Source organism: Boleophthalmus pectinirostris, unplaced genomic scaffold (assembly GCF_026225935.1).
Source record: "Boleophthalmus pectinirostris isolate CB_2022bp ecotype Guang Dong unplaced genomic scaffold, ASM2622593v1 HiC_scaffold_22, whole genome shotgun sequence".
Taxonomy (NCBI): Eukaryota; Metazoa; Chordata; class Actinopteri; order Gobiiformes; family Gobiidae; genus Boleophthalmus; species Boleophthalmus pectinirostris.
Window position 1 is genome coordinate 35,881,844 of NW_026571190.1, and position 17,880 is coordinate 35,899,723.

The following is a 17,880-nucleotide window of genomic DNA, read 5'->3' on the forward strand; positions in this document are numbered from 1 at the left end:
TGAAGAAAGGAATTGTTATCTGGTTTTTCATTTTGGTTTTGGAGACAAATAATGAAATAGTTTTTTTTTTTTTTTTTTTTTTTTTCATTTTCTTATTTTTGGTTTTATATTGAAAAATGAATGAATGAATGATACACGGATTCAGGTTTATCCTCCGCTTTCCCATCAGAACTCACCACTGTTCACTTGTTATTATTTATCTTTAAATGCATTCATCTCAGTTATCCTGAATATCTCAAACAGTATTTAATTCCATTCAGATCCTCTTACAGTTTACATCACACAGATAAGACATTTTTTGTTGTCCCAAGAGTCAAATGTGAGTCAAGAGTCAATTGATTTGCACATTAATTTCTGTTCCTTCATTTAAAATGCTCTGGTGCAATATTTACATTACCCGTGTCATTGTTTTTGATAATTTTGTTGAAGTTTGTGACTATATTTGAACTAGTTTTTGTTAAAATTTGATTTATTCTGTGTCGAACAGTCAAGTCTGAGTGAGTGAGTGAGTGTGTGTGAATGGTTGTGTTAAATTTATTGTTTTGTATTGTATGTTTATTTGAATTTATATAACCTACTGTGTGCCCTACTGTATCTGTCTTCTGTTGTTGTGACAATGAGGACCCTCTCGAAAACAAGATGGCAAGACATCTCAAGGGGCTTATCCTTCAAATAAATTCTAAATTAAATGCGGTGTTCCTGTTTTGAAGGACTTTGTGAGGACCGTTCCCTATGCAAAAGATATAATGTTGTGATTTTGCATTTTTTAATTCCGTCCGCAGAGGGATGTCATAGCTTGAAACCCATGAATTACATGTCATTTTCTTGTTTTTTCTCAAAATTTCTCCATGAAGAGACAAAATAAAACTAAACCTGAAACCTGAAATGTAAAGATTTTTTGGGAAAAGTTGAGTCTACTTGTACTGTGTAAATGAGAAAGGGAAATGCTGAATAACTAGCCTATTACTAATGTGACGATGTGTGTTCTTTCAATCGCCAGGGTCACAATGTATGAATTTCCTAGAGATATTTTAGTAGAATTTAAAAACCAATAGTTGATATAAATACATTTGTAAGGAAAAACAAAGAAACATCCAAGCACTTTCAAACTCCACAAGAGAAAGAGCAAAGAAAAACAGAAGAAGCAAACATGTCTTACAGTCAGTCACAGTGTCGTTGATGGTGACGGTGGTCTTGCTGGGCTCTCCTAACACTGCGTTCATGGGCATGTACAGCACCAGGTCAAAGGTCTCCGGCCCCTCCAGCTCCGGCTGCCCCAGGTCGTCCAGGATGGTCACCCTGAAGGTCTGCATGGTCACCCCCGGAGCGAAGTCCAGGTTACGACTGATGCCAACGTAATCCAGACCAGCTAGATAAGATACATACATAGATACTTTATTAATCCCAAAGGAAATTCAAAGTTCGGCAGCAGCAACATAGAAAAGATATTAAAACCTCTTGCATTCATCAATTATAGGGATGCTACAAGTTACAACACGAATATACAAGTTTAGTAGCAATAATCATGCAAATGTGTGGGTTATTTTAAGGATGCACTGTGTAATTTGTGGTGGAGCATCTGCCAATAGCTTGTCTCCATGGAGATGTTATTGCTTTGGTTAGTATGTTCCATAGTATGACATTAAGCACATTTATTTTCATGGTAACATGCAAATAACGCCACCAGGCCAAGTTACAGGTCAGATCTGTGGACACTTTACTGTTTTTCATTGAATTTATGAGCAATAAAGATACCTGCAGTTGTGTTATTTTTAAGATATATACTATATCCAGGGTTCCCATGGTCATGGAAATCCTGGAAAATCATGGAAATTGAAAATGTCATTTTCCAGGCCTGGAAAAGTCATGTAATTTTGTAACTTCAATGAAAGTTTTGGAAAAGTCATGGAATTTTAGTATCTCTTTCATGTAACTGCAGCGTTCTGTTAAGTTCTCATTAGGCTATTATGATTATTTCCGAACGTCTGCTTTCAGTATTTTGAATGTTAAAAAACTATAAAACCAAATCATAAGGTGAGTGGAAAGTGTTAATATTTCACATTTAGCCCTAAATGTCTGATCAATTCTACACATGTAGGTGCCATAAAGTCATGGAAAATTCACTTTAGGTCATGAAAAAGTCATGGAAAATTTCTGAAATTTTGTCAAAAAAAATTAAAAAGGGAACCTGGTATATCATAGTATAGAATATTCAAGGCAAAACAAAATCATCTCCATGGAGACAAGCAGGTGGCAAATGGTTGAACACAAAAGTTACACAGTGCACTTTTAAGTTGTGGCTCTTACCTTCAGCAGAAACAGGTTCACTCTTCTTGGAGCGGACCGTGACAGTTGCCGTCTTGGACAGATCAGTGCCCGTTCTCCAAACCTTCACCTCCACATATCCAGAACTCTCATCCACAACATACTTAGGCTCTCCAAAATACAGCGAAGGCTCTGTGTGAAAGAGAAAGATGAAATAAATGAAAATGAATTGAAATATGAATGTAATTAATATGGTCACAAACTGTCCCATTTTTGTACAGTGCTTTTTCACTCAAAAGAACTTTACATCAAAGAATTTATTACCATTTACCAAATTTATTACCATTTATATTTTTTGTCTTTGTTATTATATTATATTGTGATGTGTAAGCTACTATGTCCACATAATTCCCTTGTGGATCCATAACATTTATCTAAGTCTAAAGAACCACCCATTCACTGTCTACACATACACCAGTGTAGCCAGTAGGGCTGGGTATCATTCAGAAGTTGCTGATACGATACATACCTCGATACATAGGCCACGATACGATACATATCTTGATACAGTGCACTTCGATATGATATATTTTAAATCAATTCAATACAGTTCAATAAAAATAAAGGCTAAATCATGGCTGTGATTCTAAAAGACTTTGTTAAAACACTTCTTGTGCAAAGTTCATATGAAACACAAACATTTTAATGATCAAAACAGTGAAAGTTTCCTTCCTCTAAACAAGCAACAAAACTGTAGCTCTGTTAACAAAATGATTTAGTAAAATGTACCAAAAAATACTCTTGGTGATATCTCAGTACTGTATCATCATATTAAACGATTTTTGCACACCCCTAGTAGACAGACAATGACTCTACCAATGTTGTTTAGGTTGAGAGTGGGATTTGAACCTCCAACCTTTGGATGAGTGGACAAACGCTCTACCAACTGAACTACTGTAGCCCATATTAACATATTACAAAGCAATTTGGTTGTAAGTATAGTCTATGTGCTCTTATACTTGTTTTTATACTCAAGTGCGTATCTAGTTTCAATACTGGTTTTAGTATTGATTAGTATCTGATAGGGATGTAACAATATCCAAATTTCTCAGTACAATATTATCACGATATGCATCTCACGGTACGATATTTATTGTGATATTTTGAAGAGGCTAATATAAATGTAAATAGAAAACTTTTTTTGCTTTTAAAATACCTTGACACGATGTTTGTGTGAATTTTTTGAGTCATAATCCCAAGAATTCAAGTAAAAAACATATTTCTTCATGCTGTCTGCACTGACATGAATCATGGGATATGTAGTTCCCGATGTTTATAAGCTGTTGCAACTATAAAACCATGAATTTAAGCAAATAAACTTATGATTCGATATATTATGATGGCCCACGAGACTTTTGACGACACGATATCACGATATTTTGGTTATTGTTACACCCCTACTAGTTTAAGGTTTTTTTTTTGCTTGTAATTCATTATTTTTCATTCCTTCCTTCATTCCAGTATGAAAAAGACAAACACAATACAACATGTGGGGTTTGCCCTTGATGCATACACATGAATAGTTTCTACAACCAATTGCAAGAAAAAAAAAGGATCAAACTAAATCTGTTCTTACAGTTTTGATCAATTCAGTCCACAGTTTCCATTTGTTCTTAAATTTGTTCTTAACTTATACTAAAAGTAATTCTCTCCATCTTAAAAAGTCCATCCATCTTAACAACCCAGAGATGAAAAAAAAAAGGGTGTGTAGATTTGCCAAAGAAGTAAGGCTCATAAATCTTTTGAGCATCAGGTATTCCCCAAACTAAATAGTAGAGACTGCTGCTCAGACAGATAATTAAGGTTTATTTAGATCTATTGAAGAAGCTCCTTCATTTGCCCTTTGTGAGTCAGCACAGGAAGAGCGCTGTCATCCCTCTCATCCCTCTCATCCTGTCCTCCTTTGACCTACTCCTCCTCCTCCTCCTCCTCCTCGCCATTTATAAACAGACAGATCAGTCTAAACTCTGAGCCAAGAGGCCGGGGACGGACCTGAAGAATACATGTTTTGTCTTTGTCTGTGGGAAGGCATTCATCACTATGCGAGGACTGAAATCTGTATAAACACACGGGTACCTGCCTCCCTTCTGAGGACAAAATCTTTATTATTAAACCAGCAACATGATTTAAAGTTAAGATATGGATTAAAACAGCTTTTGTTAGTACAGTTTACTATAAAAATAAAGTGGATTTGATTAGATTTAGGTTAAGGTTATGTGACTGGTAACTATAGTCCTATATTTTGAGTTTTGTGAGCTTTAATTGAATGAAACCAAACACACACCAAAGTTCTTGTAGAGGTGCAAATGCAAGGAGCAGGAAAATAAATGTGAAAAAATGCAAAGCACAGTCAGATGGCCGATGTCCAAAAGATTTTAAAACATTTTTAAATAATGTTGAGGGCAAAAAAAAAAAGCCTACCATATTTTCCGCACTATTAGGCACTCTGGATTATAAAACGCACTGTCATAGAATGGTCTAATTTTTTTAAACTTTTTTCACAAATAAACCACATCGGACTTTAAACAAAACGCAACAGTTGGATGGCTCAGTGGGACTTTGTTTGGCGCGTTCACGGTGACTCTGGGCTTTGTTTAGTTGTGGCGTGTAGGGAGGGGCTGTCTGGGACCAACGGATTGTCGGCGTGTTCGCAGTGACTCAGTTGTTCAGTCGTGTCTAGAAGTGGCATGTTGCGCTCGCTTTTTCGGTTCGTTCCACCGTTCCGTTCCTCGTCGGCGTGGAGTGATGAGTGTGGCTGTGGTTGTTTGTCGCTGTGCGGTCGCTGTCTGCTCCGTGTGTGTTTGCGTGTTCTGCGGGTGGTGCGGCTTTGTAGTTTACTGAAGTCGTGCTGGGACACCCGAGTGGATTCGTGTATAGGGCGCTCTGGATTGTGGGGCGCACAGTTGTTTTTTGATGGGGTTGGAGGCTTAAGAGCTCGCCCTATTGTCCGGAAAATATGGTACACGTACTGTGGTCCAAATCCAGAAAAATTATCTGAACCGAAGCGTTATTTAAAAAGAAAAAAAAGCTTTTGGACATCAGCCATCTGAGTGTGCTATGCTTTTTTCATCTTTTTTTGTGATATATATTTTATTTTGTTTTTACCTATATTGTGGTCTTACAGTAAGACCGCTTTTTTCCACTTTTATCTTGTGAGTTTTAAGCCATGTTATAATGTTGTTACCTCATCAAAAACAGACATGGAGTTGTGTTTTGCTTTATTCACACGTTTGAATAACACTTTATTATTAGTTAATCTACATCTCAAAAGCTCAAAATGCTCCGTCCCACCTTGTGATGTCATGAACCCAGTGGCGGAGTTTGCAATTTGGGGGCCCTAGGTGAACTTAAGTTTGAGGCCCTCACTATAATGCACCATTTTTTCAGTTTTAAAAAAAATATATATTTATTGCCTGTTTTTCCCCATTGTTCTTGAGACACGCACATCTCTATTTATTTGAATTATGGTGGATTGAAAACTTGAATTATTAGTTCGGGAGCCTAGTAGACAACCAGAACTGAAAGTAGTTTCTTTTTTTTGCTAGTACAATTACATTTTTGTTTACATCCATTACATATGATTATTGTTGGTATTATGTTTAAAAGTAAACTACTCTCATTTAATGTCATAAATGAAAATCCAATTGCTCTGAGGCCTCGGACATTAGTTGCACTGAGGGCAATTGGTTGGGGGTCCCTCCAGGTTTGGGGGCCCTGTGCAGTCGCCTACTTTTGCCTAATGGTAGCACCGCCTCTGCATGAACCTGTAGCTTTCAAGATTTTCAACAGCTCCTTTTACCTTTAGTTTAACAGAGATTGTCAATTCCAGTGCTGAAATCATCCAAATGATTCTAGTAAAGGTGTATGGAGTTTAAAAACACAGTGGAGCACTTCCTGTATCACCACATGACATCACAAGTTGGAATAGAGTATTTTCTGATTGAGAGAGAAGAACTTAACCTAAATATGCATTGTTTGTGTGTGTGTAAACGAAACAAAACACAACTCCAGGTCCGTTTGTGATAAGGAAACAACATTATAACATAGATCAGAAAACAACGTGATATTATTAATGATTTTAAGGTTGGAATCAGTCTCCAAGAAGTGAATGCAGGTGAATGTAATGTCCTCAAAAAGCCCGTAAACCCAAAGTGCTGCGTTGGCCAAAGGGGCTGTGGTGATGGAGGGTCTGATAAGAAGCGCAGGGGGAGATGGAAGAGACAGGGCTCCAATTAGCAAAGACAGAGGGCAGGAATTCAGACCCCGAGCACGTCAATTAATCTCTCTTCACTTGTGTATAAAGGTTGTTTTCATCACACTCTGCCCCGCCAGCGCTACTCCACATGAATAGACGTAAGGCTCCAGGGCTTTGCTGAGTTTTAAAACGGCTTCAAATGAAAATAAAAAGGAATTTGAAGTAGCAATTAGAGCATGTTGTGGGTTGCATGGTGTTAAGGATTTAGTAGAATAATGGGTTTTGTGTTGGGTTATGTATATGTATAATGACTACCCTTTAATTTTTATTTAAAGTGCCCATATTGCGCTATTTTTTGAACTGTTATAATGTTGTATCCTCATCAAAAACAGACCTGGAGTTTTGTTTTGTTTCATTTGTAAATGTTTAACACAAAAACCCTGCAAATTTAGGCTGAGTTCTTCTCTAAAAAGGAAAATATTCTGTGATATCATGTTGTAATACAGGAAGTACTCTGCTGTGTTTTTAAATTTCATACACCATTGTTTCCCAAAGACGAGGTCGTGACCCTCAGGTGGGTTGCAAGAGAATTTTTTTGGGTCGCCTGATATCCAAACCAGTCCAGTCCAATCCATTTTAGTTACATAGCACATTTCAAAAACTGTTTCCAAAGTGCTGCACAAACACATACTAATAACAACAATAATAATATAACGATAAAATAAAAGCTCAGATTCAATCAAACGATAAAACCAGTCAAATAAAATAAGAGCAAAACCATAGAATAGCAATAAATAAAATACATACAAAATAAATAAAATAAATAAATTATCTGTGTGTTGCGCTCTCCTTCTACACCTGGACTGGAACAAACGTGTTACAAAAACTCAAACGGCAAAATGTTGAAATGTTGACATATTTTGTATAATTTCTAATCTTTTTGTAAATGTTTGATTGACTATTTTATTCCAATATTGCTGGTTCAATTGAATGTTGAAAAAAAGAGAAATGGGCGACATTTAATGTCCAAATAGATGACTTATGGATCCTTTTATTGCTGCTTCAATGACTGTTTTTCATTGTTTAAAACTTGAGTAGTACTAATTGTTCAGAGAGACATGATCACTCAGTCAACAATAAAATATCCTCATTAATGTTCTACAATGGTCAGATCTACCTTTATTTTGTGGTTTATGAATAATATCTATTGACTTGGGCTGCGAAGGTTTGTGTCTTTTAAAATATGGGTCCCCAGAAAACACCTTTTTTATTATTTGGATGATTTCAGCCCTGGAATTGCCAATCTCTATTGAACAAATGATAAAAAGTAGCTATTAACGTCCAACTACCGACATCACAAGGTGGAACAGAGCATTTTGAGCTTTGGAGATGTAGATTGAGTAATCTTTTATTATTAGTCTAACGTGTGAATGAAACAAAACAAAACACAACTCTGCGTATGTTTTTGATAAAGTAACAACACATAATGTGGCTTAAAACTCACAAGAATCCATTTTTGTGTAATTTTAGGACTTTTGAACTTAAGCTCGACAAACTTACTTGGATACAGTAACACAAAATTACTTAAAAAAATGTATATCCCCCTTAGTAAAGTATCTAAATGTAATAGATTCGAGTTACACTGCTATAGAAACCTGATGTGGCTAAAATGACAGATTGTTGGAGGAGGTTCAATAGCTTTCACTCTTTTTAGCACAATAAGGAGCTTGTAAAAGGAAGTGGGAGCCAACACGGCGACCTCAGAGATCAGCGGAGGAAGAGTCAGACAAATAGAGGAACAATAGGGGCTTGATCTTGGCTAACGTCCAACCCACAAGTTTAGTGAAGCGTACAGTGGATTTACGGCCGGCTGTAACATCATGGGACCCACCAAGAAGCACGGCCACAATGGGACTTTACACTAGGAGTTTGTGTTGTCTCTTTGCTCGTCTGGGAATGCATATTATTTACATGCAAACATCTATTGTGCTCCAGATACAGAGTGCAAGCACTGTCAAACCAACAAACAAGAAGAAATTAGTCTCTGAGAAAGGTGAAGGAGAGAGACAACGGGGTTATTGACAGAACGATGCTGCAGAGTGTGGTGTAAAAGGAGGGCAAACTGTATGAAACTGCGTCAAGTAAATGGAAATGTTTGCAGAACGGAGCGGCATTTAATGACGATAATTTAAGTTGACGTGTTTGAAAGGCAAGTATGGCAAAGTTTAGACAGGGGGCACATTGAGACAAAGGGGTTTTTATTGACCAATGACTCTTTTACTGTTTGATTTTTTAACTTTCTGTTAGTTGAATCAACAATCTTGTAAAAAGTCCAACATAGAGAGGTTCATAGTGTAAGAGAATTTAAGTACCGTATTTTCTGCACTATAAGGCGCACTGTCATTGAATGGTCTATTTTCAGTTTTTTTTTCCACATATAAACCGCACCGGACTATAAGGCGCATTAAACAAAACACAACAGTTAGATAAGTCAGTCAAATTTTATTTAATGTGTTCACAATAACTCTCAACTTTGTTCAATTGTAACGTGTAAAAAAATACTGTCTGAGACGCTAAATTGTTAGAGTATTCACAATGAGTGCGTATACATGCACATCAATAACCCGGTTATTAGCCATATCCCGGTTATGTCAGTATTCGGGTTACTGCGTATACATGCGCACTGAGAAACCGGGACACTCATATTCGCGTATACATGATCAAATGGAGTATCCCAGTTTCTTGACATAATCTTACAAATGCGCAGGCGCAAAAATTAACTTAAATCAATTTCATAAACCAGGAAAAATACAAACCGTGAGCTCCTTTAGCATAAGAAGCTAAGGAGCTACGAGATTTCCCACAATCCACTGCGCAGATTCTTCATTAAAATCTTCTGCATAAATAAACTCAACTTTACAACATATAAACCATAAACACTATAGAGCCACATCAGCCCGTTTGATCAGATAATTCAGCTGTGATCACATTTGTTTACGTTTTACAGAAACGAAACTTAAGACCGTTTGGCTAATTAGCATAAACTGTTAGCGGCGATAAAAACAACTCGCTCCTTGCGCCGCTGATGCGATCAGTTTCTTTTGGACTAAATGACACGACTCTGTGGATTATGTGTGTTATTTCTGTGACAGAAGAGGCGCTAATGATGGTAAGTGTGTTCCGTGCATATAGAGTATAGGAGATAGTTCATGTTTTAGCTTTTCAGCGATCACACGAGTGCAGGTCACACGAGTGCAGATTGTACATGTGCAGGTTTAGCGCAGCTCTTAATTTTACAGTCATTTCACTCGTTTGGTCACTTTATTTATGTTGGTCAATTTATTTATGTGACTACTGTTGTGGTGAAAGGCTGGAAAGTGTCTTTTGGACGCATGCGCACTCAACTTTATGTTGCAGTAACCGGGGTACTGCGTTTACATGCACCATCAAGAAACCGGGATACTCAAAAAACCCGATCATAACCGGGTTATTGATGTGCATGTATACGCACTCAATAACTCATAATTGTTCAAACAGTTGGGCGATTACGGCGTCCAGCACGTCCACATCCCTCTCGTCATTATCCGAGTCAGTGTGGTTACTGTTCCCTGGCAGTTCACTGATGATTCCGGTCTTGGTGAAAGCTCGGACCACAGTTGATACTGATCCTTAGCCCAGGCAGATCGTGGTGTAAGTCGCTCGGCGCTGTCTCCCTGTCTTGGTGAATGTGTGTTCACCTTCTCTCATCCACTGCTCCCATGCAGCTCGCACTTTGAGTTTAAAGTGGGCGTTGTGAGCGTGTCTCTTGACAGGTGCATTTTGATATTAAAAGGAATCACAGTATGTATTACTCCGCGATGCTCCTGACTACGGGAGCCGTAATGCTGCAAGTGGTGCGGCTTTGTAGTTTACTAAAGTCGTACTAAGACACCCCAATAAATTCATATATAAGGCGCTCTGGATTATAAGGCGCAGTCGTTTTTTGATGAAATTAAAGGCTTTTAAGTGCACCCTAGTGTGGAAAATACGGTAATTTATCTTCCAGGTACAGTTCAGTTTAACATTGACTCACAAAATCTTTATTTACACCATGACCTTAACTGGTCTTCATCAGGGCTTAGTTGTATAATTATAATAAATAAACATATTTTATCATTTTACCTCATGCATGGACTAAAGCTGCATTGCTTTTATTTTAGAGATGTTTTTTTAAATGACATTTTTTGTAAGGCAGCCTCACTTTTTCATTGCTTAATCATAACAAACATTGCTCAAAACAAAGCTATTTATTGATTTTTATAAAGAAATGCAATTAAAATTATGTAGAATTGGCCCTCCACAATATTTTCTGTTTCTTATGTGGTCCCAAGGAAAAAATAATTGCCCAACCCTGCTCTAGTGCGTTCACTGACATCATGACTATCTCTGAAACTCATTTTACACCCATGTTTTATCACGCATTACCTTACAAAACAGGATGTCTTGAGAAGCCAGAGAGACAGAGCAAAAACATGCCAGTCATTTGTAATTCTCCACAATAGCCAGACCCTTTCTAGCACCTGCCTTTGCCCCCGCTGCCCCTGCCGCCCCTGCTCTTCCCTGAATCCCAATGAGCGCTGACTAGGGGCCGCTCGTCCGTGTTTAAAATGCTTTCATGTGTCAAACAGTGCACGCTTTAACATAACATCCACTGGGGCCCTGCATTCCCACTCCCACTACACCTGTCTGTTGTTATCTATGGACAGAGCAGAGTGGTTGGATGACACCGATATGATGTAAACAATAACGTGGATGGTTGCAACATTTTTTTGAACTTTACGATCAAATAAACTCCAGCAGTAACAGTATTAGAGCTCATATATTACACAAAACTGACTTTTGTGAGCTTTAAGTCATGTTATAATGTTGTTACCTCATCAAAAACAGACCTGGAGTTGTGTTTTTGTTTCATTCACACATGTTTGCAACCCTTTATTATTAGTCTGTCTACATCTCCAAAGCTCAAAATGCTCTGTACCACCTTGTGATGTCATGTAGTGGTAGTTTTCATGTTAAGTGCGACTGCATCGTTCACATTTAGTTCAGTAGAGATTAGCAACTCCAGAACTGAAATTATCCAAATGATTCTAGTGAAGGTGTGTGGAGTTTAAAAACACAGTGGCGCACTTGCTGTATTACCACATGACATCACAAGGTGGAACAGTGTGTTTTTATTATTTCATTTAAGAGTTTACTGTTTACACGAGAACACTTGCAGGTAAAAACGACTAAATATTTTATCCGAAGTGCCTTTTGTTTAGATGGTGACGGCGTTTTTGGGGCTTACAAACACAAAAATCTGAAACCACCCTCCAGAGTGGAAAAGTTGAATACACTCCGCCGTAGCGTTTCAGTCTACACTGCCCAAGACGCAAAACTCTGGTCAGATCTATGTTATTAGGTTCTTTTTTTCAGACCTAGAGTGTTATTTCATACCTGACAGTTTCGACTGCTCACTAGCGTATTCCTCAGAGTGGTCATGTGACGTTGCTGTGACGTGTCTGGTCAGCTGATTTAAACAGGTTTTGGCGCTGTCTTCCTACCGGTGGAGGCAGGACGACAGCGCCACCTGCAGTCCGACTTCCTCAGGACAGCATCCCAGGTGTGTGAGAGTAAAAAAGCCCCCTCCACCGGTAGGAAGACAGCGCCAAAACCTGTTTAAATCAGCTGACCAGACACGTCACAGCAACATCACGTGACCACTCTGAGGAAGACGCTAGTGAGCAGTCGAAACTGTCAGGTATGAAATAACACTCTAGGTCTGAAAAAAAGCTAACCCCTAACCTAATAACATAGAATATCGGAAGACCAAATGAATCTCATTGGACTATCTGGTCAGATCTGCTCACGTCACATATGCTTTTATAACACATACATACAGTACACAGAAACCTGGCATGAATAATTGATCGAATTCCACACACTTTTGCGTCACCGTTTGAACACAGATTTCCTCCTAAAAACGCTCGTCTAAATAAAAAGTGAAGACGCGACGCCACTTTTGCATCTTCTGTTCAGACCATCATCATATAAACGTAGACTAGAGACGAAGAGAGACGTAGAGAGATGAACTCAGGCTATATCGTGCAGGCTTTGTTTGTTAAACGTGTGTGAATGAAGCCAAGCACAACAAATGTAGGTATCTTTGACCAGAAAGGTGCAATCTTAGTTAATAACGCTATTAAAACACCATATAGACAGTAGGGGTGTGAGAAAATATTGAAATATCAATGACTTTGCCCTGACAAGGACCATCTTGCTGGATGAAACGTGTTGGCGTCCCTTCATGTAATAAAGGACTTTTAATATATTCAGTTGGAGTGCCTTGGGTTTGTACCTTGCCCACTTTTACATTTTCCAATAAGGGTAACTTTCTGTTTAAAGACTACTGTTTTAAACCTCGTAGATCACCTGTACTGATATTTTTTTCTCTATAACTCTTTTATGACCCAGTGAAGCGCTCTACCTCTTTGTCTTCATCTGAAATATCAATATATCATATCGTTTAATGTGATGATACATCGATATTGTGAGCTGCTGTATCAATATATCGTCAAGTGTATTTTTATGGTATATTTTACAAAATTAATTTGTTACAGAGCTACAATTTTACTGCTTTTTCAGAGGAAGTAAACTCATTTATGCAACACATTTGACATTTTCACTGTTTTGAGGATTAAAATGTTTGTTTCATATGAACTTTGCACAAGAAGTGGTTTAACAAAGACTTTAATATCACAGCCATGATTTAACCTTTTTTTTAAAAAATGGAACTGTATCGAATAGATTTAGAATATATCATACTGAACTGTAACTAATCGAAACCTGTATCAAGGTATGTATCGTATCGGCAACTTCTGAACGATACCCAGCCCTAATAGACAGTATAGTTGTGGAAAAAAAGTTGATCTAATCTTTAGTCTGATTTTAAACATATATAAACTTGAAATATCACCCACGTGCAAATTCTAACAAAACTCACCATCATCACTGTCCGCCAGGATGGTCACTTTGGCACTGGGGTATTTGGCGCCCACCTGCCCGCCCATGGGCATACTGAGGGTGACGTTAAAGCTCTCCTCCTCCTCATACAGGGAGTCATCGATGATTATGACGCGGCAGAACTTCTCCCTCTCGTCCTTGTCAAATCGCAGCACGCTGTTGTGGTCCTCGGGGCGGGTGATGTAGTCAGAGTAGGACAGGACGGTGCTGGGGACGGTGCCCGTGGCTGTGCCTGAAAAGAGACAAAGAGAAGAAGTGGTAAAAATAATGAACTGATACAGGCCCTGGTACACTGTTTTGGCAGAGCTTGGACTTGTGTTTTGTTTCTTTTATCTTTTTTTTTAACCTCTGGTCTGTTCATTTCTTACCTTTGTAATATTTCAAGCTCTTTATTGGACTTGCACGACTTGAATTGCAATAAATAACCGGAAAAATTAGGGTGTTCTAAAACTTTTGATCGGTAGTGTAGATAGATTTTATGTAGGTCACTGTGCGTAAAAAGGCTTGGAACACAAATTTTAAAGTCTATATCACAGAACAATGTCATATTATTGAGGATTTAGTGGTAGAAATACCTAAATTTGCAGCAAAATATACAACCTATGCAGTGTTGGGGAGTAACAGATTACATGTACCGGAGTTGTGTAATCAGAGTACAAATTATGAGTAACTGTATTCAGTTACAGTTACTGTTTCAGTGAGTGGTAATTGGATTACAGTTACTTTGTTGAAATAAATGGATTACACAGTGGTATTTTCCTGTTTTCACATTTGGGGCTATATCCTGGGGCTATTATTTTTAATTTTTTTTTTCCTGTCGGTGATTCCACTCATTGTCTGACACTAAACCAGGTCTAAACTAGGACTAAACCAGGACTAAAGCAGGACTAACCCAGGACTAAATCAGGACTAAACTAGGACTAAACCAGGATTTAACAGGACTAAACCAGGACTAAATCAGGACTAAACCAGTACTAAACCAGGACTAAACCAGGACTAAACTAGGACTAAACTAGGACTAAACCAGGATTAAACCAGGATTAAACTAGGACTAAACCCGGACTAAACCAGGACTAAACTAGGACTAAACCAGGATTTAACAGGACTAAACCAGGACTAAACTAGGACTAAACCAGGTCTAAAACAGGATTTAACAGGACTAAACCAGGACTAAACTAGGACTAAATCAGGTCTAAAACAGGATTTAACAGGACTAAACCAAGACTAGTAAAGTAATCCAAAGTATTCAGATTACGTTACTCACCTTAAGTAATTTAATGGATTATGTTACAAACTACATTTTGGTGTGTGTAATCTGTAATCTGTAGGGGAATACATTTTAAAAGTAACCTTCCCAACACTGACCCTATGGTCATTTGGGCCAATTCAGTAGCAAAAACTGGTTTGAGGGGCCATCGTTTGGTCACCCATGATCTGTTCCAAACAACATTGAAATTGCAATTTGACTAAGTCCAGTTATTAATATTATTACACAAAGACTGTATTTATTTATTTTAAAAAGTCCACTTTAAGTATAAAAATATTCTGAAAACAAAAGCAGATCCTTTCGTTTTTAGATCTCTACTAACACGTTCCCAAATATATATAATTCTTGTATTAGTTTAAATTCATATTTCAGTCTTTTCTCAAATGTTAACGCCCCTAAATCGGTTTCAAATGTGCACTCTGAATAAAATCCCGCTTTGTATACCGAAATCTCAAACCTAATTGTAATTGCAGTACTACACAATACAATACAATCGTTCTTTTTACTGAAAAATTTCCTGACAAAAAAGAAAGTGTTTATGAAGCTTCTTCCTCTAAACACACAGTTTATAATTAAAGGCTCACGCAGTCTGAGTGTTTAAGCCTCTTTCAATACTGTGTGAAATCTCTAACAATATTTTGCTCGTCTTTTCGTTGTTTTTCTTAATGATCTATTTTTATCCTCCTATTGGCGACAAACACAGTGGATTAACCTATGGGAGCCGTGATAATCCTCCAACTATTTTCTCACATATGATCTCTGTTATAACGTGCAATTAAGTGTAAACCCGGGCACTTTAAAGGATTAAAATAAGCGTTCTTAAGTCTCCTATTGTTGTTATTCTACGTGATTTTAAAGGTGCACTGTGTAGCTTTTCTGGTAGAGTGTCTTTCTCCAGCTTTTCTCCATGCTGATGTTGCCTAGAATGCTCCACTGTATGGCATTACGCTTATTTATCACCACGTAGAGACAGCAGGTGACGCCACAGGGGGAAGATAAATGTCAGGTCTGTGGAGAGGCGAGCCCACTCACTGTAAGAATCCACGTTTTTGAGTAAATAAAAAACAAAATATGTTAATGAGGAAATGCAAGATGGATTGTGTTTAATTCCTGTCGATTTGAGCTACCGAGACAGAAGTGGAATAACAAGGAACATTTTAAATCCGTGTATCTTTCGTTCATTTGTTTTTCAAAATAAAACCAAAAATAACGATTCGTTTTTTCAGTTTTCGATTTTGTGTTTAAATGAATAATGGAAAAAACAGATAATGATGTTTTTTGTTTCTGTGACTTAAACTGCGATGCCGGACTAAACCAGGACTGAACCAGGTCCGGGATCAGACTGGAACCAGACAGTGACTGAGACCAGGACTTAAACCTGGACCAGAGCAGGACTGAGTTCAGGACCAGGACTGAGACCAGGACTGAGACCGGGACTGAGACGGGACTGAGACCGGACTGAGATCGAGACTGAAAACAAGACCAGGCCGGAACTGAGACCAAGACTTAGACCGGGACCAGACCAGGACTGAGTGCGGGACCAGGACTGAGACCAGCACTGAGGCCGGGACAAAACCAGGACCAGACCATGATTGAGACTGGGACTGAGACTGGGACCAGACCTGGGACCAGACCAGGGACCTGAGACCTGAGACCAGGACTGAGACCAGGACTGAAACCAGGACTGAAAACGGTTTATTCCTGGTTTAGTCCTGGTTCAGTCCGGCATCACAGTTTAAGGGCCTGTCCACACAACAACATTTTTTGATCGAAACAGTGAAGTTTGTTTTGGCCTTTCATCCACAAGGAGCTGGCGTTTCGGGTGGTGGTGAAAATTGAGTTTTTTGAGAACGGGTTCCAGAGTGGAGAAATCTGAGAACAACAAGCAAACCGCAGCTTTTGGAAAACGACGACGTCACGACAAGCATCAGAAAAGTTACACAGTGCACCTTTAAAACGACTATTGCAACCGACTATAACCGAGAATTGTTTTTCACATGTAAAGTGCGACATAAATAATAATAATAATAGAACATTTTACTTATATAACACTCTTCGAAACACTCTAAGATGATGTACAAAGAATACAGAAAAGAAAAGGAGTACATATTCCAAAAGAACAAAACAAGTTAATGAGACAAAACAAGATCTATTGTGATTATTATAAGTCTAATACCTTGTTGTGTGTGGCAGACCACCATTAGCTCCTGACTCGCATCTCCGCTCCGCCGCACTGGGATCAACAGCTCCCCTATGTCCTCCTCGATCTTGAACTCCGCTTGAGGGATGTACACTGTGGCCTCTGTTACGAGAAAGAAAATCAGCAACGAAAACACTAAAAATGCACCCAAACACACTCTGTTTTTATATCTGATACCATCGCCGGGGTCCACTATCTCCACTGTGGCCACGTCGGGGAATTCCAGCACAGCCATAACAGGGTCGGAGAGTTGGATGTTGAACTTTTCCGACGTCTCAAACTCCTGGTCCGTAAAGATCTTCACCTTCCATGTTGCTGTGGTCTGTCCTGGGTTGAACTGAACCTGTTTCTGTGATTTACCTCGGAAATCTTTATCCTTCACTGCGGTGCCATCCACGGTAGCAATGCCTGAAGGAAAAGTAATAATTACATGATTACCAGCACTTTGTAAAAGTATTAAAGGGCCAATATAACACAAAATTGCCTCTTGTGAGCTTTAAGCCATGTTAGAATGTTGTTGCTTCATCAAAAACAGACCTGGAGTTGTGTTTTGTTTCATTTACACATTGAGTAAGCATGCATTTTTGGACTATACATCTCCAAAGCTCATACAGGAAGTGCTCCACTGTGTTTTTAAACTCCATACACCTTCACCAGAATCATTTGGATAATTTCAGCCCTGGAACTGTTAGCCATTAACTTGAAAACTACCACTTCAAGTTGGAACGGAGCATTTGGAGCTTGGGAGATGTAGACAGACTTATAATCAAGAGTTACTCAAATGTGTGAATGAAACAAAACACAACTCCAGGTCTGTTTTTGATGAGATAACATTTTAACATGTCTTAGCGC

General features: G+C 38.4%; 1 protein-coding gene across 1 annotated transcript in view; it reads right to left on the bottom strand.

Annotated features, from left to right (window-relative positions):
- The window catches only part of frem3 (Fras1 related extracellular matrix 3), an 82,624-nt gene that overhangs the window by 22,172 nt on the left and 42,572 nt on the right, over positions 1-17,880 (bottom strand). The window contains 5 exon segments of the mRNA XM_020920434.2: positions 1,160-1,369; positions 2,308-2,457; positions 13,542-13,793; positions 17,005-17,130; positions 17,206-17,436. Coding sequence (XP_020776093.2) covers positions 1,160-1,369; positions 2,308-2,457; positions 13,542-13,793; positions 17,005-17,130; positions 17,206-17,436 — 969 coding nt within the window.